This window comes from Phytophthora infestans, genomic scaffold, assembly GCF_000142945.1.
Source record: "Phytophthora infestans T30-4 supercont1.19 genomic scaffold, whole genome shotgun sequence".
NCBI lineage: Eukaryota > Oomycota > Peronosporomycetes > Peronosporales > Peronosporaceae > Phytophthora > Phytophthora infestans.
The window spans coordinates 485,036-505,868 of NW_003303740.1; the positions used below are offsets into that span (position 1 = coordinate 485,036).

A 20,833-nucleotide genomic window follows, 5' to 3' on the forward strand; every position below is an offset into this window, starting at 1 on the left:
GACAACTTGATGTTCAGGCGGCAAATGTTAAAATAAAGAGTTGTTTGGGCCTGAGTCGCCGTACATGTATTGCGAACATTTTTTGCCGTAATATCAAAAAATGGAAATTATCGGCGCACACCTAAATCTTGGACGCATCCCACAATCTTGTAATGCGACTTGTTTAATACATGAAAGAAGATTTAGTGCATGTAATTTGTAATTGTTATTTTTTAGTAAATATCTCCACCAAGGATCGAGTCCATTAGGTTTTCTTCCTCATTGCTAAGAACTGAAGCACGCGCGCGAGGAGGACTCGCCGATACTTCTTCAATGAGCGGTGTGAATTGCAAACGCCCAATACCCACCGGTGCACTGTGAAGCAACCGCCTCGATGCGAGCTCTCCAGGTCCACCGAATGTCACGGGAGGTAAGCCTGAGCCTCCAATAGCTACAGGTGCTGAGCCTTCCGCAGCAGTAGCATGCACAGTTTGTGGACGCTCAGCACCCCCAGACCGCACGCCATCAACGAAACTTTTCTCAAGTTCCTTCAGCGTTACGGGTTTGACACCTTGAAGTCGAGCTAACACGAACTCCCGCCCTAAAAGTCGTTGAGCACTCAGTGCAACATCTGCAGCCGAGCGACGGACTCGAACGCTGTTGTGTGTTAAGCCCTTGCTAACTGCATCAAGCACACGTGACGCTCCAAGGCCATCAGCCTGGAAGCCAAACTCCGGTACTAGAAGACGGAGTAAGTGCATCTGAACCTGTGGGTCACACGCGCTGTTGCCTTCGCCACCGAACACACAAGAGAGCACGTATCGAAGCGGGTGACGAGCGTTTGGCAGCCTTGCCAGCTTGAGGACCCCTCGACAAGCAGCACGAGTCGTCCGTGTGTTTGGCTTCTGCATCGCTGCCAATAATCTAAGTAAAGTCAATAGCGTGACATCACGGACATCCACCCCGCGCCATTCGATATGTGGACCGTAAATCTTGACGAGTGTTGCATAGGCATCCAACGCAGTGTTCACCACAGGCGCAATGCTGTCTCTTAACGCTCGGTGTAATAACGCACTATACGCCACAAACGTGGACTGAGTAGAGCTCCCAAATGTCGGTCGAGTGTCGCGTAGGTCCGACTTGGCTTCCATCATAGCTTTCTCGACGTCGAGTAAGGCCTCCTTTCTGTCACTCCACGTCTTGCTTGTCAGCTTTCGCCAGCACACAGGGCCTACGATATTCTGCGCAGTTAATAGCGAGGTCTCAAGTAGTTTAATGCTAGACTGAGCGTCTTCCTGAGGCACATCGACGAGTTCAGCTGGAGGGAACGCAGCTTCGTCATCGATGTGCTGCTCTGCCTGGTTTATCGCAGCACTGCCTGCTGCTGCCTCTGCGGTGGCAGCTTGCTGCTGTTCTCTCTTAGCCAGCAATTCATCAACACGACGCGTAATCACACGAAGCATTTCGGGCTTGACTGCTCCTGCACGAGCCAGCTGCGCATGCCACGCTGTCGAGTTACCAGTTCGAGTCTGGAGATCTGCGAGAATCTCAACTGCGACTTTGCGAGTCTTCTCCTCCGCGATGTTGAGACTTGGTGCCACAAACTCGAGTACAGCTTCCACTGTCAATTTCTGTTGCGCTGAGGAATCAGCTGCGGTTGTAAGACCAAACTCTTGCATTAAACGACGCAGTGTTTCAAGCTTCCGACGAGGTGGAACTTCTCGTCCACTCAAGTGCAGTAGCAAGTGAGGCAGTGCTCGCAATGATCGAAGACGGGCGATGCGAACCAACGCTTGAGTTGCTTCACGCTGCGTCCGCTTGTTGGAGTCTCCTAGCTTCTTGACTAGAGCACCCACCAAAGTTGACAGCTGGGTGTTAAGAACCGCTGCGCTTTTCGATTCAATGTCAACACGTTTGTCCGGAAGGACACGAGCGAATTCCTTGAGAATGGCACGAAAACACTCGAGGGCACAATACATGACGGGGGCCACTCGATCCTCCACGCCACATTGCACAGCTGCAAGTGAAGCGCACAGTAAGCGTTGTCGTGTCACTGAGTCGGCAGTAGAGACGTTGACCTTCTTCACTACTAGTTTAATAGCATCGAAGCCATCTTGTCGGTCACCCCATGGGTCAGCTGCCAGCAAGTTGACGATTCGCTCACCGAATGCATAAGTGATCAACGCGCCAGTGTCCACTGTCTTAGTATCTATGTCTTCATTGACTTCTTCATCGACACGAGGCTCCACTTCAAATGTATTTGAGTTAGACTCGTCAACTTGAGGGGAGTACGGGGCTGATGCTGAAGACAAGATTGGTGTTTCAATCAGAATATGACGTCGGCCAGCAAAAGTCCGTAGTGATGAAGATTGGTCAGCTTTAGTTTCTTCTTCTTCTTCGTGAATTTCATGAAGAGGAGGATGGGGCAAGTTGTTGGACGTCCCCATTGGAGGCATCATTCCAACACCAGGTCCAGGACGTACGCGTTTTAACGGAGACGCTAGTGGTTCATTGATACGAGGTGTTGCCACTGCATCGGGTTCAGTATCTAGACGTTCCTCTTCTTCCTCGCATGCATCGTCACATGGAGTATGATTCTGTAGTGCCTTTGGGGTAACCCCGATTATCATTAGATCGACAGCCTGCATTGTTTCCGTTGGAGCGATGTATTCCACTTCGTCATTGCAATTTTCGTCTTCATTGCCTTCAGGCACACAAGAGGACGTACCTAGCTGCTGGTTGTCTTCGCCAATATCGAACACCTCAAGCATCTCGTCTTGATCTTCTTCGGGTGTCTGTTGTGTCGGTTCTGTGGTTCGATCAGCCTGTTCGGAATCGCTTCGGAAGGCTTCCTCCGTCTCGTTGTGAGAAGCAATCCTTTCTTCTTTCTCCTGTTGATCTTCTTCATCGATATCGTCATTTTCAACCAGCTCTGGTGTTTCAAAGCCTTTCTGCTTGTACTCTTCGAGACCTTGCTTCACAGTGCAAATATGATCTCTGTCGGCTTCATTAGCAACGCTCTCTAAGCTAGGCACTGGAGTGTCGAATTGAAGCACAGAATCAGTTTCATCCACCTCATCATTTTGAGATTGATGCCCAGAATCTGTGTCCTCCATGTCACCACATTCCCCATTGGTTTCTTCCTGCTCAATTTGTTGTACAATATCCGGTATTTCAGGCTTTGTTTTTATCAAATCTTTGGGTGAAGGTGAAGCCACAGTGGCCTGTTTCCGAGGACCGAAATTCTTCGACAGCTTACTCTTGATCCTGCCGAGTAAACCTTTCTTCCGCGTTTGGTCACAGCTGGCATCTTCGCTTGCTGTCTTCGCATTGTTATCAACGCCACTAGGAGTCAAAAGTGTTGGTCCAGGCATTTTTATCGACTTGGCGTGGCGCTTTGACGTATCGTAGAACAATAACACTTCGCTGTTGGTCGTTGGTCGTTAGAAGGAAAGCTGAGCATGTGCACACTCCAGCCAGCATATCGTCGATTCTGGTCCAAAATTAACAGCGTCCGAGCGAAACGGATCCATTTCAGCTGAATAATAGACGTCATCACTATTTTTGGTTCATTAGAAATAGTTGATTCGAGAGGTATTTCTGGGAGTAAGCTGATCGATTCTTTGCTATTCGTAGGAAAGTTCCTAGATAAGAACACCTACTTTTGATAAATGATGAAACTCTCAACTATACTCTGCGCTCTCTTGGTCTTATAGCCAAGCATGATGGCAGACAGCGGTCCTGTGCCAGAGATCTCGACGCTTGAAGATGCTAGCACCTTGTTAGATAAACTACGCACACTCACCTCTAACATCGGTGAAGCAGCATTGAGTCCGACACTGAAGACCGAGCAAGACTACATAACAGGTGTGGTGCCACAGCTCGATGAAGCCACTGGGACGTACCAAGCTCTCGCCACGTTCCTACGTGAACACAAGCGCGATAAAGCAGAAACCAGCGGCTTCCGTGATGTACAGCGAGCTTTCGTCAATGTCATGCAGGATCTACAGAGTGCTCAACGCCAAGCAGCTGCCCGTCGAGAGGCGTTGTGCGACGCCGACTTCATGGCTGGCAACGGGTCTGTCGCGATCTCTGCGCAGGAGATACAGACTGCGAAAGAAGAAGTTCTTGAAGCTGGCGAGATTGCTCAAGAAGCTGCAGCTGTCAACGAGCTTTTTCGCCATGTTGGGACGCTAGTCAGCGAGCAAGGCCACGGCGTGGACCAGATCGCCACCAAGGTGGAAGCGGTTCGAGTGGAAATCGGTAAGGGCGTCGATGAGCTACAGCACGCGCGTCAACTCCAGCGCGAGGCTCGACAGAAGTATCTTTGGTACCTTTGCCTCTTCACACTCATCCTCGCAGCTATCATCATCCCTCTCGTCTTTGCGCTCAAGTGACCCGCAAAATAGCACTTCAACTTGGCTTTATGGCTACAAAGAACTGCATAATAGAGCTACTACATGTATACAGCCTCACATCTGCACAGCACAAGAGCATTTTACACAGTCTATACATCATTATACGTCTATCATTTCTATACATTTACACTTGTCGTTCGTAAGCTTCCGCTGCAGTGCCCGACCGTTAGATTTGCCGCCAGCGAGAGATCCAATCTGAAATCTCCCGTCAAACCCGCTACGAGTAGCTCCCCATACATTTCGCCCCCAATGCCCGAGACGTCCGCCCCCGCCGCCCACGAGGACGAGCCGACGCCGTCTCCGTCCACCGTGGGCAACACGTTTATGCGTCAGTACTATCACTTCCTGGCTAAGGAGCCGCAGAGTCTGCACCGCTTCTATAAGGCTGAAAGTCGGTGGTGCCATGGCGTTGGCTCGCACATGGAGGAGCCTATCGCGGGTCAACGTGCCATCAACGACCAGATCCTTAAGCGCGGCTATGCTGGAGCTCGCGTGGACTTGGATGCGGGCTCCATCGACTGCCAGAACTCTCTTGGCGGCGGTGTGCTCGTGTTGGTCACAGGCGTCATGACGTTGCGTGACGACCCCGTACCCAAGCCTTTCGTGCAGACTTTCTTCTTGGCTGTGCAGCCTAAGGGCTACTTTGTGCTGAATGATTGTCTGCGCTTCCTTGAACTTCCCGGTGCGTCGCCTGTCGACGAGGTTAAGGACAAGGAGAACGGCAAGGCCGAGACGCCCAAGTCGCCTGTTAAGGTGGAGACACCTGTGCCTCTTTCTCCTAAGAAAGCAGCGTCGCCTGTTCAGACCATAAAGACTACGACCACCAAGGAAGTGAAGGAAGCTGCTCCTGCGTCGCCTGTTAAAGCCACGGCTACAGTTGCCTCGTCACCTGTCAAGAAGATAACGACTACTACGACTACTACGACGAAGGAGGTTGAGACGCCTGCTGTTAAGACACCGTCGCCGGTTAAATCTCCAGTTAAATCGCCGGAAAAGTCGCCTAAGAAGCAGGATAAGGCGCCGACTCCTGCGTCGCCCGCTCCCGCTCCGGCGGATCCCGTTGTGACGTCTCCAGCTGAGCCGGAGAAGCCCAAGACGTGGGCTGCCTTGTTCTCGGGCTCCAAGCCAGCCAGTGTCACACCGTCTGCGCCTGTTTCGACTCCTGTGAAGCCGTCGACGCCCAAGGCTGCTCCTGCCCCCGCTCCTGCGTCGATTACTCCGACTACGAATGCTCCCGCGCCCGAGAAGTCGCCTAAGAACAAGACTGGAAACGGCAAGGAGAAGGAACACAAGCGTCTGCACAGTCTGTTCATCCGGGACGTGCCGGCACAGACCAGTGAGAACGACCTACGCGAGCTGTTCAAGAGCTACGGCTCCATCGCTGGGGTGAGTGTCGTGGCTCAACGTGGCTTCGCGTTCGTGGACTACTACGAGCAGGAGAGCATGCGTGCGGCTCTGGCGGAGACGAAGGAGCTCAAGGTGTTCGACAAGGTGCTCCAGGTGGACGAACGTGCCGAACGCAAGGATGGACAGCGCGGCAGCTTCCGCAGCAACGACACGCGTGGCCGTGGACGTGGCCATGGACCCAAGAGCGGTCGTGGTGACCGAAAGGAACGTAACGGCGACGAAGCTCCTTCCAAGGGTGAGCGACGTGAAGCTCCGCGTCGCGAGAAGACGGGCAACCGCCGTGGTGGCAAGGTGGACGCCACGTCGTAAAGCGGTATAATATGTGCAGCAGCCAACTTGCAAGACACCAAGCGGTGAAGCTCAGAAGCTCAGCTTTCAGATTGTGAAAAGGGTACAGTCACAATCGGTGGCTGGCAAGCAACGCACTAGGTAGGCAGACAAACACAAGAACACAAAATGAGCAGAGAGGGAAGGGACACAGGAGGTGAAGCAATCTCCTCTCGGCTCGATAGGGTAGAACAGCAAACAGAGGGGGCTTGGGAACCAGAAATGACACAGAACCAATTCCTGCTGTGAACTTTGGCACCGGAAACACCACGACCACAATTTCATTTCGTCCGTCACGTGGTGACCCCATAAACATGTTGTTACTATGCCTGTCAAACACTCGTCCCTGGTTGCTATTGGGTGCTACTTCTTACAGTACAGTGAGCAGCGTTACTGCACCACCTGCGCTTCCTTCAGCACGCGAGCTGCCTTCTTGGTGTCTCCTTTCTTCAACAGCACGTAGACTAACAGCTCCAGAGATTCACGGCAGTTGGGGTTCTCCCTCACAGCTCGAGTTACACTTTCTTCAGCTTCCGAGCTGCGTCCTTGAAGCAGCAGCGACGTCGCGTTGTTCACGTGGACACCAGCTCTCGCACGCGACAACTGAAATCGTTAAAACATACACAAACGTTAGCGCCAGAATACGACATCAGCAACGTCCAGCACTGGGTTCTTCTTACCTGGATGTTGGCCTCTCGCGCGTATTCTTCAGCCATAGCGATCAAGTTCCGCTCGGACTGCAGTGTTTCCGTCGCCTCTGCTGCTCTTGACAACATGCAAAGCGCTTCAGCAGTGTAAGACCGCGCCAAGAAGCTGTTGGCCTTGGAGCACGTGGGCAACACCAGCAACTCCTTCGCACTTGTGATAGCCAACTGAGGCTCGTACATGGACAAGTAGACGTACGACAGGTTCACCAGTGCCTTCTGACGCAGCACATCGAGCGCCTCCGAGTCCAGAGCTTTACTATCTGCGCCTTCACCAGCACTATCGGCGTTGCCATTCACATGTCCGGACTCCAGCAGCTGATTGCAGAGCAACACGACGTTCTTGAAGCACTTGGCACCAAACGGCAGACTCATCGTCGGTGAGCCATCCGCGTCGTTGGCGTCTGTAGACGCAGAGCGAGTTCCGTTGCCATTGGCGTTCTTCTCCGGTAGTTTGATGTCTTGTGACGCCGCAGACGGTACACTGGTAGGCAGCAGTACGCGACGATGGGAGCCAGAGCCCACAATACCCTGGATCAGCCCGCTCTTGTTCCCTGCCACGACCGCCAGCTTCTGCTCCTTGGCAAACGCCGCAGTACAGCACTCGCCCAGTCGAAGCCACAACTTGGGGCGGTTGAAGAACAGTCTCGACGACTCGTGGAAGCACCGGAAGGCCAGCGCGTACTCCCCTTGAAGCAGCAAGTGCAGTCCATTATTGTACATGATTTCATGGTGAGACGAGCTCGCAAGGACGACGGCGTCCATCTTGGTGGCCTTGGTGGTCGCTTGGAGTGCTCTGGCAAAGTATGACTGTGCCGCCTTGCGCTGCCCCATCTGGTAGTGGATGCAGCCCATATTATTCAACAAAACACTCTGCAAATTATAACGCCCACAAAGTCAGCAATCTGCTCCTTTCCCCACCATAATTTTCCCAAGCTTATAGCAGACGTACCTCGCTCACAGCCTCCTGTGTACACGATGCAAGAAGCTTGATACATTTCTTGTAGTTCTTCTTTAAATATTCCAGATTGGCCTTCAAAAACAGCGCCGTCGAGTTCTGCACCACCAGACACGGATGTCCAATGGCTGAGCTCGTCTTCTCCGACTCCATGGCCAGCGAAGACGACGACGTGGCAGCCTCCCCTCGGTCGTACGTCTTGATCTCCTTCTGGAAGATCTCCAGCGCCGACTTGACCTCCTTCTTCGCCGTCTTGAGATTGCTCTGCAGCAACATGAACTTGGCGCGATACAAATGCAGTCGGAAGCGAAACTCCGTCACATCCCATCGATTTTTCTTCTGCGTCTCCGTCTCCACCACATTCCCATTAGCATCTCGCAGTACCAGATGCTCGGCCACTTCCTGGACGGTATTAAACCGGTGAGGCTTCTCCAAAAACGCCAAAATGCTTTGAGCTTTCTTGATAGTCGCGGCTCGTTCCCTCTCTGTGCTCACGCAGCCTCTGCTACTGTGTAAAATGACGTCCAGGTACAGGAAACTGGCGTGCATGGCTACATTTTCATCGATAGGGTCCACATTGCGCATCACAGCTTCCAGAACAGAGCTGGCTTGTGCGTACTGCTTGGTCAGGAACAGTGACGCTGCGTAGTTGTAGCGGAGGTAAGCTGTCTCCCTCTCAATGGAGAAGGAGCCGCTGTCTTCCGTGCCCTCAGACTCTCCATCGGTTGCAGCTGAGGCTGGTTTGCTGTTCTTATCGTGCTCTTGTAGCTGCGTACGAAGGTTTTGGCGTAGCGCTTGTTGCAGCTTGTCGGGTGTGTCTAGACCAGCGGCGAAGCGAGCTAGTGCCACGTTGTGACGCACTTTGAGGTCCTGACGAGGGTCGATCTCCTCTACGAGCTTTTCCAAAGCATCGACGGCTTCTTCGTACTTGCCGGCGCTGTAAAAAGGTACAATTCGTCAGTATTATGGCTAAAATGGTGTTATTGTGACAGTGAAACCTCACTTGAACTTCTGCTGAGCGCGGTGGCTAAGCGAGGACTTGTTGTCCTTTGCACGCGCGTCTCCCGACATGCGTCTAGCTGTTGCAGTCAATAAACTACACTTGTATTGCTCGTATTATGTCGATGCTCGGCTCGGTTCCTGAAATCATTGGCAATGTTCAATGGTTAATTGCGAGGTCCACAGAGCTGCATTAAAGCTCGCAGACGATGAATTAGAGAGAAGCAAGACGTACCTTGTATCGCTTCTGCTGCGTGTTAGATGTACAATATTGCACAGCGACGACGGAAGCAAGGGGGCGGACGAGTACGCACTCGAAGCTTTTTTTCTTATTGGATCACGGGGGGTGGAGATGAAATCGTACTTAGCATATCAGCATTCAAACTTTAATTTTTCGCTGAATTATGAAAGATGTAAGCAGATTCTGACAAAGAAATGGCATTATTACTAATGAAAGGTGTTGACCTTCTAGCGCCTTCAAGAGACTATGCGAACACATTCTGCTGCTCTTCGTCGACTGTGGTCTCTTCCTCCGTCGCCTCCAGCGCGCTGAAGTTCATGAAGTGCGTCTTACGGTGAATTTCATGGTAGAATTCCTTGGGGTTGCCCAGCTTCAGGTCGTACTTCATCCCGGTATTGTGCTTGACTCCCATAAAGTTAAAGTTCCACACGTCCTCCTCTGGCACCATGTAGAAGCCCATGAATCTGTCCGACAGCAGCATTTGCACCTTCTCGTAATGTGTCGGGACGAAACCTGCTGGATTAGCGCCACTATCCTTGTTCTGTCGCCCCCACTCGTAGCCCGCAGGCGTCAGTTTGTACGCCGTTAAAGAGCACGAACCAGGCGTGAAGCTGCACGTGATAATGATCGTCTTCTCGCCATCCCACGACGTGTTCTCCGACATGATCTTGGAGTGGAACGTCACGTCTTGAGGTGGTAAGCTCGGCAGCTCATTGGGCTGCGTGTGAAGCCAACCAAGCGCCTCCATACCTTCCAGATACTCGTGGTCAGGCATGTGCAGCGGGATCGTCACGCTCTGATGCGTACCGAGCTGTGGTGGCATCACAATACAGCGGATCTCCTTCACCTGCGGGTTATCCGGTGGACTAACGCCGTACATGAGACCGCAGATCTGTGTACGCAGATCCGACACAGTGATGAACTTGTTGAGCACGTTCTTGGGCAGCACATACGTGAAGCCCGTCTCCTTGATATCATCTGACGACACGTAAATGTGGTTGGTACGCAAGTGCAGGTTCGTCGCTGAGATGGCACGCACACGCCAGTCTGTCTTGGACGCGAACGAGTGCTGTTCGTACTGACTGGTGGTGGTGACTACCATCTCGTCACCATGTTTGTTGACCGTCTTGGTCGTCACGGACGTCAGTTGGCTCTGTTCACGCGCTTGTTGTTCGATCTCCGCGACCTGCTGACGTTGCAGTGACGGCGCTGAAATCTCCATACCCAAGATGATATCACGGATCTCAGACTGCGTGAGAGACGCAACGTTCACGTTGTTCTTCTTGCCATAGTCGCCCAGGATCAAGTCCTTCAGCTGCACTTCCACCTTCAGCCATTGCTCATCCGTCAACGACGGCCAGATGTGGTGCGGCTGCGTCGTCGTCTCGCCATCTGGCCGCAAGATGATCTTGGTGCGGTCGTTGCTCACGTGTAGCGCACGCAAGATCAGGATCAGACGAGAGAACGCCGTGTACGACGTGATCGTGTTCAGCCAGTCGTCGTAGATGTTGAACAGCACCATCTGCGGCTCCGTCGCCTTGAGAATCAAATCGCCGAACTTCTCGACCTTCAAACACGCCTGGAACGGCAGCTGGAGCTCGCTGCCCTTGATGACAATGTTCGGGAAGTCCAGTAGATGCACTTCCAGTGGATCCAGCATTCCCTTGCGTGTCACAATGATCTGCTTGGGCTGCTCTTCAACAGGCAGCGAGCGAATCAAGGCGGCTACTTCCTCGGCAGTCTTCCACTTGGCCAGTTGACCCAAACGTTTCTGTCCTGCCCACACTGAGGTGTGGATAATCTTGAGGAACAACTGGCCAGTACGTGGGTTGAAGATGAAAATGGCACCGTTGATGGGCTTGGTCGTCAGGTTACCTTCGAACGTCTTGTGGATCGTCACTCGGTACACGTTCGTGTCATCAACAAACCAAATGATCTGATTGGAGAACAGCTCGCCGTAGTTCTGACTGGATAGATACGGCTCTGTCGGCTCGGACGAGTAGAGCTGCAGGCCCTTACGGATACGCTCGCGCAGCACATACAGAGCAGGGTTCGCCTTCATGATTTTGGCCATCGCTTGCTGCATTAGCGGCTTGCAGCCTGGGAACCAGTTTCCGTAGCCACTGTACAAGTTATAGGCGAGGTCCACGGCAAGCAGCACACCTGTCGGTGACGGATAGATCGTCATGTTGTCTGTCGTGTAATCCAGGAACTTGGCACGCGCATATCGCTCGATGTCGTGCGAGTCGAAGTCGCCCCAGCGAAGCTGCACATCGATCCAGTACTTTGTGCTCGTTGAGCCATCGTAGCTGTCCTTTGTGTCGTGCAGTAACGTCGGGCGTCCCATCTGCCACTTGTACGCCGCGAAAAGAAGAACATCCGCGCATGAAGAGTTCATCTTGTATGATTTACGCGGGTGGATTGTCTCCTTCTGCACGTTCTCAATCTCCAATGCATCCAGCTCCTGGTCAAACACTGAAAAACAATACAACAAATTAATGTTAGCACTATGAAGCGAGGAATAGCAATGCTTGGTGTATCTTCAGCGCACCTTGAACTGCACAGCAACAACAAACACCACAAATAACAAAATTAGCATCCTGAACCACAATAAGACATCACAATAGCCACACACTAACGAACCTAAATCCATGACGAGAGACTCGTGAATCTTCTGCCACAAGTGAGCGCGGAAGATCTGGATGAGGGAGATCTTGAGCGTCGGGATCTTGCCGTGCATGAAGATACCCGTCAGATCCAACTGCACTTGGAAACCAACATACACATTGGCGCGGTTGATCGTCGGCGACCACCACAGCGTGAATCGACGATTGGGGATCTGGTTCAGACCGGATCGCTGCGCATTCGTCAGCTTCTTGTACTTCATACTCTCTTCGAAACCAGAAGCCTTCTCCCAGAACAGTCCTTCCCAGGTGGGGAAGTACGTGCCCTTGAAGAGCGTGTGTTCCAGAATACCTTCAACGCCACCCAGAGCTTGAATCATATCCGTTCGGTAGTTGTTAAGGTTCCACAACTTGCCGTCATGTCGTTGATGCGTCCACCAGAACGGGTTGTGGCGTGGCACCTGATACCGATTGAAGTGTGTACGCACACGCCAACCCTTGTCGTACGCCAAAGTGTGGCGATCTTTCTGGAACAACGTGTTGATACGAGGAATACCACGATCCCATGAATCTTCAAGGTCCTCTAGAGTCAAGCGGCGGTTCTGCGCGTTGGCTTCCTGTCGCTTCAAGGCGTATTCAGCCCACACACGCTGCGAGTCAATAAACTCAGACTCCCACGGCTGTAAGTATCGGAATAAGTTCGGGATCAACTGGTCTTCTTCGTGGGACATACCCGAACGGAAATGCGTCACTCCGCCACCGTCCGTTTGCTTCGAGTAGCGAAGATCTGATTGCGGGATCAGAACGTGACCCATCGACAGCATTCCCAGACCGCCTAGCTCCTTGGGCGTGTAGAACACTACAGGCGGGAATCGAGACGGCATCTTGGAGTTCAAACCGATCTTGATACGCGTCTGGATCTTGTTCTCGCACTTCACAAGGAGGTCAAGCAGCTGCTGCGTCTGAACCACAGACTCGCGGTAGTACGTCATCAGACCGATCAGTGCAGAGTTCCACTTGTTCGCCACCTTTGTGAACGTCGTACTACCAGAAGACATCAAAATCTGTCGGATACGGTTCTCGAACGCGTGCAGAGACTCGTCATCGACGCGTAGATAAGCCTGCGCAGTACGCTCCTTGGTGGTCTCGTTTTGCAGGATCCACACGCCATCCTTGTGTGTGAACTCGGCATCCACAGCACGAATCTTGGGCAGAATACGCGCCTCGAACCCACACATGTTGAACAGCAAGTTCGGGTTGTCTTTCGAGTACACAGACACGAAGCTGTTGTCCCAGTCGAACGTCGTCATCGATCGTGGTAGGCGGTTCTTCATATCCCAGAACGTGGCTCTCCCGAGGTTCACGTCGTGTTTCATCAGCCTCATACGAGCATCACGAGGCCAGCACTTCTTGTTGTTGTAGCCCACGACGTTCTCGTTGTTCGGGTCCGGATGTTCCGTCAAATATCGCTGGATTAAGTCACGAGAATCATCCGCGTCGAACCGAAACAGCACGTAGATCTTGTCAACGTAGCGCGTGTATAAGCGAATCGGGTGTCGAGTCTCCGTGGCCGTGTCCTTAAACGATAGATATTCGTTCGGAAGCTCGGGCGGCCCGGCGATCTCTGTCGCTCGCGTCAACCCCAGCAACAGCAGATCCAGAATCAGACCGTAGTACTGGAAGATAAAAGACCCGAACTGCAGTCCACGAATGAGACCGTACGAGTTCGTGTGCATCATATCCTTGTACGCGATCACAATATTGTTCTTCGCAGTCATGTAGTCGGCGATGTTGTGGTCCAAGATCAAGCGCAACAGTCGGTTTAGCAACGTCAGGTCGATCTTCTCGTACACCTTCTCGAGCTTGGACTCCAGCATCACCACACATTCCTCTTCAGACGTGTCCCAGACCTTGTGCAGGTTGTTCACACCCTGGCACCACTTGTACACAAGCAGCGGCGGTGGTTCCGAGTCGCTCGGCTTGATCCAGCACGGGAACAAGTGGCGTTTATCAGCTTCATACCACAAATACTGGTCCAGATATGCGTCTGTGATCTTCTCCAGCGGTTCAATGTGGTACACAGGGACCAAGTAGCTGTACAGATCCATGAACTCGATTTGCAATTCCTTGAACGCACGCTGCGTCAGCATGTGACGCTTGATACGCGACAAGGCCTCGTGAGGATTGTCGTACGCTTGTTCAATCAGACCAAGTTCTTCACGCTGAGTCTGGTTCAACCTGTTGTTCACAGTATACATCTCCTTCAGTCGTTCCAGTGCGAGAATGAGAAGCTTGGTGTCATGCTTGTACGACAACGGCGGGAACGGAATGGGAGCAAACTTGCGGCTTTCCAGCCAATGGACAGTGGTCGTGTACACTGCGACAGCTTCCTCCGCCGACACATAGGGACCATCCTTGAGGTAGTTGTGCTGACGCTCTTGTTCCGCCTTCAGCCACAGTCGCGTCAGACGACCCAGGTTCTTCTTACAGACCGTCTTGTCGACAGTAGCACCGCGTTTGATACGCTCACGATTGTAGTGCGCCACATTGGTCCACCAATCTGCCTTGGACTTCACATACCGAAGAATCATGTTCTCAATGGGAGCAGGTAAGCCCGGCACCTTCCATGGGATGTTCGCCTTCCAACTAATCACACAAAATAGCAGTAAATCATTAGAAAACACAAGAAATATACGTGAAGATTACAGATGAAACGGATACGTACCAACGCCAAGCTTCACTGAGATGTGACATGACTGTCCGGGACTTGTTCACCTTCACACCTTCGGGCATCATATCCAAGATGTCGTGCATCACGGCTGCACGCAGCTCGAGATCGAAGTGACTCTCCACTCGCTGCTTCGTGACCGTCTTCGCGATGCCCTTGGAGTGACGACCTTCAAATTGACGCGCCAACAAGTTTCCGAGCCATCGCTCAAGCAGCGGCACAATACCTCGCAAGAAGAATAGCCACACGCGCCAGCCAGGAGCCCAGAAGCCACATCCAGGGCCCTTACCCACCGGTCCAGTGTTGAATCGATAGTAGATCAAGTGCTTCAAGTCCTTGCACATGCGCACTTGACGCATAAGACGGTACTTGTATCTGTACATACCCGTCAGTTGACCAACGTGGGCGAAAATATACTGCAAGCCATCGGCAAGCTGGAAGGCGTCCACGTTGCCCAAGCGATATTGGACGTGTGCATCCACAATCAGCTTCGTGAGACGCAGAATCTCTCGCGTCAAGTGGAAGGCATTACCGAATCGCGACTTTTTCCGCTCCTTGGTCGTCAGCGTCTTGATCGGCTTGAGATTGAAGTTGTAATCCAAGTGGAGATAGTTCAAATTCTTGCGGTGAATCAACAGGTTCAGCATATTGTAACCTTGACGACACACTTGCAAGCCCGCTTCGACCCAGTCCAACTCGGTGCTCTGAAAGAACTTTGTCGACTTCAATGACTTGAACAGGTAGCGTTTATTCAGCGCCTTGGGAGGGCGATGATGTAGCGAGTTCAACACCCAGCACTTCAGCAGTTTCTGGTAGCTGACACGCACCTTGACGGGCTGACCTTGAGGACAGTGCTCCTGGAACCACTTGTTCACCAGCGGCACGTCGATAGCACGTCGGGTACGACCTGTACGCAGGTTAAACGGTCTTGGAGCCCAGTACAAAGCGATACCGTTCGCTGTCTCTGGCGTGTACAGCGGTTCGTCCGTCAGCAGTGGGTCGAATCCCATGGGCAACTGGAATTCGTCGTCTTCATCGTCTTCTTCCTCGTCAATTGTCTTGTCCTTGTCCGATCGATTCACTCGGAAGTGCGAGATCGGGTTCACAATGGGGTCAAAGTAGAACGCCGGGAGATCGGGATCTTCAGCCTTAATGTAGCACAACACAGGCGTATGATACGGCTGGATGTGCACCGATCGCGGTCGACTGTTGTACAAGAACGGGAAGGCCACCTTGTACTCAGTGCGGATCTGATGACGGATAATGATCTTGTTGATGTCGTTGAACTCGTTCCAGTCCTCGTCGTCCTCGTCCAGATCACGATACAGCGGCTCAAACTTGGGGCCACCGGGGATCGCCACATTCAGCGCTTTGGCGGTAAAGAACGACTTTTTATCAAACAGATACTCGTAGTTGGGGTCGATCAAGTCGCTCATCAATTGCCCTGCAAGACGATGCAAGTTTGCCATAATAGGCACAGGCAGACGCCACTTGCGGTAGCTCGGTCCATTGACGAACTTGGAGTCCACAAGAGGCTTGGAGTCGTACAGCCACTCAATCACAGCTTCGTCGTCCTCTTCGTCCAGCTCCATGGTGATGCTCTCTGCGGGCTCAATGTCCAAGATATTGTCGCCATAGTCAAGAGGAGGTTCCTCGTCGTCGAAAGGAGGGAAGCGCATGCGCTTGAAGTGGCGACGGTCACGTTTCTCACGACGCATCATGATCCACATGGTGCCCCATTGGGCGATGTACACGGGCTCGATGACCCACGGGATCTCGTTCACGAAGGTGATGGCGCCTGTGATATGGTACAGTACTTTCACGTCTTTGACCTGTTCCCAGGGCATAGGCATGTTCTCCAGCAACTTAAAAATGGCGTGTGGCACGTATTTCAGTGCTCCAAGATACACGCGCTTATCGTGGCGGAACTTCTTGCTGCTCATGTCTCCATGGTCTTTGATGATCTTGCGTACATGTTCGGGCGGCATGTCGTCCTTGACGCTCTCCACGAAGCCGAACTTGCGCTTCTCGCCGTAGCGCTTGGCGTTCATCTTGTTCCAGCGGCGACTGCGCTCTTCAAGCATCTTCTGCTTCTCATCGGGCGTCAGGAAGGCCGGGGATGGGGCCGCGTGCAGGCCGATGCCATTGCTGTGTCCGTTAGGCACGGGCGCAGCGCCCGTCATGTCCACGTCGACGTCTCCCGGCGGCGGCATCGACTCGTGACTTGCCCGCGCAACTTTTAGCGTCGCTTTTGTATGGGTGGCACACGTTGGGGGTGATGAACTATGTGATGGAATACTTTGGATCGCTATGCTATTGGGTAAGGTACTGATTTAGAAAGAATCTGTCAGAAGGAATCAGATCACAAGTCGCTGTTAAAATGGCGAGTCCGACAGCAGCGACGGCAACGAGAACACGGACCCCGCGCCCGTCTGAGGAGGAGTTGAAAGCGGTGGACCGAGAGATTCCTATCCGACTGACGCTGGGCGCTGCAACGCTGTCGCTTGGTGCTTCGGGACAATGGGAGCTGGGTACGTTCTGTGAGCTTTAACTGATGGTGAAAACTCCAATGCTGATACATTTGGTGATCTGGTGCATTATCATGAATATTGTTTTTGCTGCAGATCACACCATGTTGCAGCAAACTAAAGAGCGAGTCCAAATACTGGAAGAGCGCACCGCCGCACTAGAAGCCGAGAACGCGCAGCTTCGGGATAAATGCACGCGAATGACAGAGGAGTCCAACATGGAGAAGTTCAAGTGCCAATTGCTGGTCGAGATGGTGCGCTCCTACCTTTACTATAATTATATTGTAATAGCTTAGTCGTTCTTGTTTCTCATTCACGTTATTGCGAAGCTGGCGGTGTCGAGTCTGGACGAGGAGCGGGAGAAAGCCCGTGCAGCCAGCATAAAGACAGACGTGGTGGCGCTGCTAGAACAAGCGCGTGCCGAAGGATTGGACGTTCGAAAGCTCAGCGCCGCGCTGACCGCTGGCCCTCTAGCGCCGTAGCGTGTGTCGTGTCGTGGTCTAAACGAGATACATCTGAAACGTTTCGTGCCTGATTCAATTGCGGATTTTGTGTAGCCATCGACCGAGCTATCAGATCGTGGCACACCAAGTGAACCTAAGAGTTCAGACGAGGCCCAATAACGTCTGAGGCATACAAAAATTCATACAATCGTACCATATGACCGCACCTTGGTAAGAGGCAGGCGGAGGCATTTCCCAAGTCGCGGCATTCCCGCCTCAATACAGCGCCGTCGTCAATAAGCTAATAATCCATTGACAATGGGCGGGTGTTCATCCAAGGACCCCAAGGACTACGTCGCGCACGACAACCAGCCCGGACCTGTGCCCAATGGCCGCAGCAGCACCCAGCGTGGGGACGGTGGCAGCTCGAGGCGCGGCGGACGATCAGCAGCCGAGCCAGCGCCAGAGCGGTCGAACCGGCGGCCCAACAACAACACGGTGGACTTCCAGGAGTTCAAGGACAAGGAGAAGAATGTGGTGGAGACTATGCTCGAGAGCAACAAAGGTCTGCGCATGGCCGAGATTAATTTCAACGACCTTAAGCTGCAGAAGATCATCGGTGCCGGCGCCTTCGGGGAGGTCATTAAGGGCACGTACTGCGGTACACCCGTCGTGGTCAAGCGTATGCTGCGTAACAAGATTACAGAAGACAATCTGCGCATGTTTGGTGACGAGATCCAGCTCATGATGAATTTACGCCACCCCAACATCGTGCAATTCATCGGCGCCAGTTGGAACTCGTACTCTAACATGTACGTGCAACAATGGAGACACTTGAGATTGTCGGAAACTAGAAACTCACTTGTTATTGTGTTTGATTTTTTCAGTTGCTTTGTGACGGAGTTCCTGGAACGAGGAGACCTGTTCGCAGTGCTACGGAACCCGGAGAACAAGATGACCTGGGCTAAGCCTATTCTGCGCATGACCATCGACACCTCGCGCGGCATGGCGTATCTGCACAGTATGAAACCTCCGATCATCCATCGCGACCTCAAGAGCATGAACATTCTCGTTAGGTAACACTCGACACAGTTGGCTCTTTCTGCCAAAATGAGTGTCCCGCTCTAACATGGCTGTGTTTGTTTGTAACTGTGTTGCAGCTCGACGTGGGGCGCCAAGGTGAGCGACTTCGGTCTAAGCCGTGAAAAGTCTGTGGACGAGACGATGAGCGTGACCGGCACGCCGCTATGGCTGCCACCCGAGATGATCCGCGGAGAGCGGTACACGGAGAAGGCGGACGTGTACAGCTTCGGCATTGGTACCGTTGATCTGAGGCCCTCGTACTCTTGTTGCATCTTGACTGACTGCTATCCTACCTATAGTGCTGGCTGAGTTGGATACTCGCAAGATTCCGTACCACGACATAAAAGCCAAGGGAGCCCGTAACAAGAAGGTGTCGGGCAGCACGCTGATGCACATGGTGGCGTACGAGAACTTACGTCCATCGCTGAGCAAGACCTGCATGGACAGCGTACGCGACCTGTACAAACGCTGCACGGCCGACGACCAGTCGGTGCGTCCTACTTTCGAGGAGATCGTGCAGTACCTGGAGAACGATGTGCGCAAGGAGACGCTCGTACGCGCGGTAGGTTGTAGCGATACAGTTCTTGCGATACAGATTCTTCGTTGTCTGGATACTGATAACCTCATGCATTGCACAGAACGAAGAGATGAACTTAATCGAGGAAGACCAGAACGGATCGGACGTTTCCCCCGAGGAGCTCGGTGTCCACCATGCCACACGCTACGTGGATTAAAATTTACCTCGAAGTATAACCAGCTTTTGTTTTTCTTCTTTGTTTTCTTTATTGCATAGTTGCACCTAAAGTGGCAATAGAAAAACAAGGAGAACCGTTGACATTCTAGCGCTTCTGTGCATCCTACAACATGCGACGGTGAGCTTACAGCTCGGTCTTCTCGTTCTGCTTCTCGTGGAAGAATTGGAGGATGTTCTTGCGGAGACCAAACAGCGTCTTCTTCTGAGGCGACACGTTGTCGTTGTCTAGCAGACCTTCGAGACGCTTGATCTCGGCGTCCACGTACGATGGGCCCTTGGCAACGATCTTCTTGATGGCCTTGACATACAGCGAGCCGTACTTGGCGTCGCTGCCCTCGAGGCCATCGACAACAGTCTGCACCTTCTTCTGCACGTCAGTCGTGATGTCGCCGCTCTCCGAGATGATCACGTCAATCTCCTCCACGCGACCAGCCTCGGCCGTGAGTTCTCCGTCCACCGTACGGTGCGTGCCAGCGTGCTCGTTAATAAACTCAACGAACGAGGCCTTGTCGCGGCCGTTCGAGTAGTCCTCAGGTTCGTCCGAGCCAGGAGGGAAGTAGAAGAGCGTAGGGTAACCCTTGACGTTGTAGCGACTGGCCACTTCCGCGTTGGCAGTAGCATCCACCTTGGCAATGAGCACATTGTCCTCTCCCTCGAAGATGGCACCCACCTCCTCGTAGGTCGGAGCCAGCTGCTTGCAGTGGCCGCACCACGGGGCGTAGAACTCGACGATAGCGTGTTTCTTGGAGTGGATAACCTCGGCATCGAAGTCCGCCTCGGTCAGAGCAGCCACGTAGCTCGGGGCCTTAGCCACACGCACGTTCGTGTCAGCCTTTTCGTTCAAAAAGTTGACGAAATCGTCCTCGCTGCGGCCGCCCTTGTAGTCCTCAGGCTCGGTGGAGCCCTTAGCGAAGTACTTGAGAGTGGGGAAACCCGTAACGCCGTACTTGGATCCCAACTCCTTGTGGCTATCGGCGTCCACCTCAGCCACAACCACGTTGTCTGCCTTCTTAAAGGCCGTGGCCACCGTCTCGTAAGTGGGGGCCATGCTCTTGCAGTGGCCGCACCACGGCGCGTAGAACTTAATGAGCACGTGCTTGGAGCCGTCCACGACCTCATCGAAGTTGTCGGGCGTCAGCACCTTCACGTCACCAGCCGTCACGACGCCCAGCGCCATCGCCGCCATCGAAACCGCGAGCTTCCACACACCCATTGTTACCGTCGCTCTCTTCGTCCCTAGTCGTCCAAAGCGCGAATGAAGTGCGTGGATCCTGGGATCTCCACAGTGACGTTTTAAACATTTTGACTTTATTTCACTAAGGAAGCGATGAACTGACACGTGGCGTTGAACACTGCGCTAAGTGCGAGGCAACATGGCTACACCTTCAACTTGAGGAGCGATGCCGTCGCCGTCATATTATTTTGCTCAGATCTATTCCGTACAAGCGCGATAGACGTCACTGCTTGAACGGCATATTCTCTTCTCCGCGGCAGCTTTTCTTCTTCTTCGCTGCATGTCCTATTATCTATCACCAATTCTGCCGGCGCAGGTTTGACTGCCTGTTGCACCTTCCTCCTCGCTCTCCATCTATCCTAAGTGCTCGGCGAACTGCAGCTTCGCCACAGTTACCTGCCAGCGC

The 20,833-nt window shown here is 52.9% G+C and overlaps 7 protein-coding genes across 7 annotated transcripts; 3 read left to right on the plus strand and 4 right to left on the minus strand.

The window, feature by feature from the left end:
• Nucleotides 1-212: 212 nt before the first annotated feature.
• Nucleotides 213-2,627, minus strand: PITG_10965 (uncharacterized protein; the record flags this gene model as incomplete). Its single annotated transcript, XM_002901713.1, has 3 exons — nucleotides 213-2,180; nucleotides 2,259-2,546; nucleotides 2,598-2,627. The coding sequence occupies 3 exons, from the start codon at nucleotides 2,625-2,627 to the stop codon at nucleotides 213-215; spliced, it is 2,286 nt and encodes a 761-aa protein (XP_002901759.1).
• Nucleotides 2,628-3,704: 1,077 nt separating this feature from the next.
• PITG_10966 (uncharacterized protein) lies at nucleotides 3,705-4,376 on the plus strand (the record flags this gene model as incomplete). Its single annotated transcript, XM_002901714.1, has 1 exon — nucleotides 3,705-4,376. One exon carries the CDS (start codon nucleotides 3,705-3,707, stop codon nucleotides 4,374-4,376), a length of 672 nt encoding a protein of 223 aa, XP_002901760.1.
• A 226-nt stretch (nucleotides 4,377-4,602) lies between these two features.
• On the plus strand, nucleotides 4,603-6,645 carry PITG_10967 (ras GTPase-activating protein-binding protein, putative; the record flags this gene model as incomplete). Its single annotated transcript, XM_002901715.1, has 1 exon — nucleotides 4,603-6,645. The coding sequence occupies one exon, from the start codon at nucleotides 4,647-4,649 to the stop codon at nucleotides 6,111-6,113; it is 1,467 nt and encodes a 488-aa protein (XP_002901761.1).
• Nucleotides 6,522-8,864, minus strand: PITG_10968 (CCR4-NOT transcription complex subunit, putative; the record flags this gene model as incomplete). Its single annotated transcript, XM_002901716.1, has 4 exons — nucleotides 6,522-6,734; nucleotides 6,812-7,708; nucleotides 7,788-8,730; nucleotides 8,797-8,864. 4 exons carry the CDS (start codon nucleotides 8,862-8,864, stop codon nucleotides 6,522-6,524), a joined length of 2,121 nt encoding a protein of 706 aa, XP_002901762.1.
• Nucleotides 8,865-9,214: 350 nt separating this feature from the next.
• Nucleotides 9,215-16,598, minus strand: PITG_10969 (pre-mRNA-processing-splicing factor 8; the record flags this gene model as incomplete). The annotated part of the gene is made up of 4 exons (XM_002901717.1): nucleotides 9,215-11,508; nucleotides 11,677-14,303; nucleotides 14,383-16,469; nucleotides 16,581-16,598. The coding sequence occupies 4 exons, from the start codon at nucleotides 16,596-16,598 to the stop codon at nucleotides 9,278-9,280; spliced, it is 6,963 nt and encodes a 2,320-aa protein (XP_002901763.1).
• Nucleotides 16,599-16,768: 170 nt separating this feature from the next.
• Nucleotides 16,769-19,173, plus strand: PITG_10971 (protein kinase, putative; the record flags this gene model as incomplete). Its single annotated transcript, XM_002901718.1, has 7 exons — nucleotides 16,769-16,916; nucleotides 17,010-17,167; nucleotides 17,243-18,168; nucleotides 18,244-18,432; nucleotides 18,517-18,674; nucleotides 18,739-19,001; nucleotides 19,078-19,173. 5 exons carry the CDS (start codon nucleotides 17,675-17,677, stop codon nucleotides 19,171-19,173), a joined length of 1,200 nt encoding a protein of 399 aa, XP_002901764.1.
• Nucleotides 19,174-19,317: 144 nt separating this feature from the next.
• PITG_10972 (thioredoxin-like protein) lies at nucleotides 19,318-20,406 on the minus strand (the record flags this gene model as incomplete). The annotated part of the gene is made up of 1 exon (XM_002901719.1): nucleotides 19,318-20,406. The coding sequence occupies one exon, from the start codon at nucleotides 20,404-20,406 to the stop codon at nucleotides 19,318-19,320; it is 1,089 nt and encodes a 362-aa protein (XP_002901765.1).
• Nucleotides 20,407-20,833: the final 427 nt, after the last annotated feature.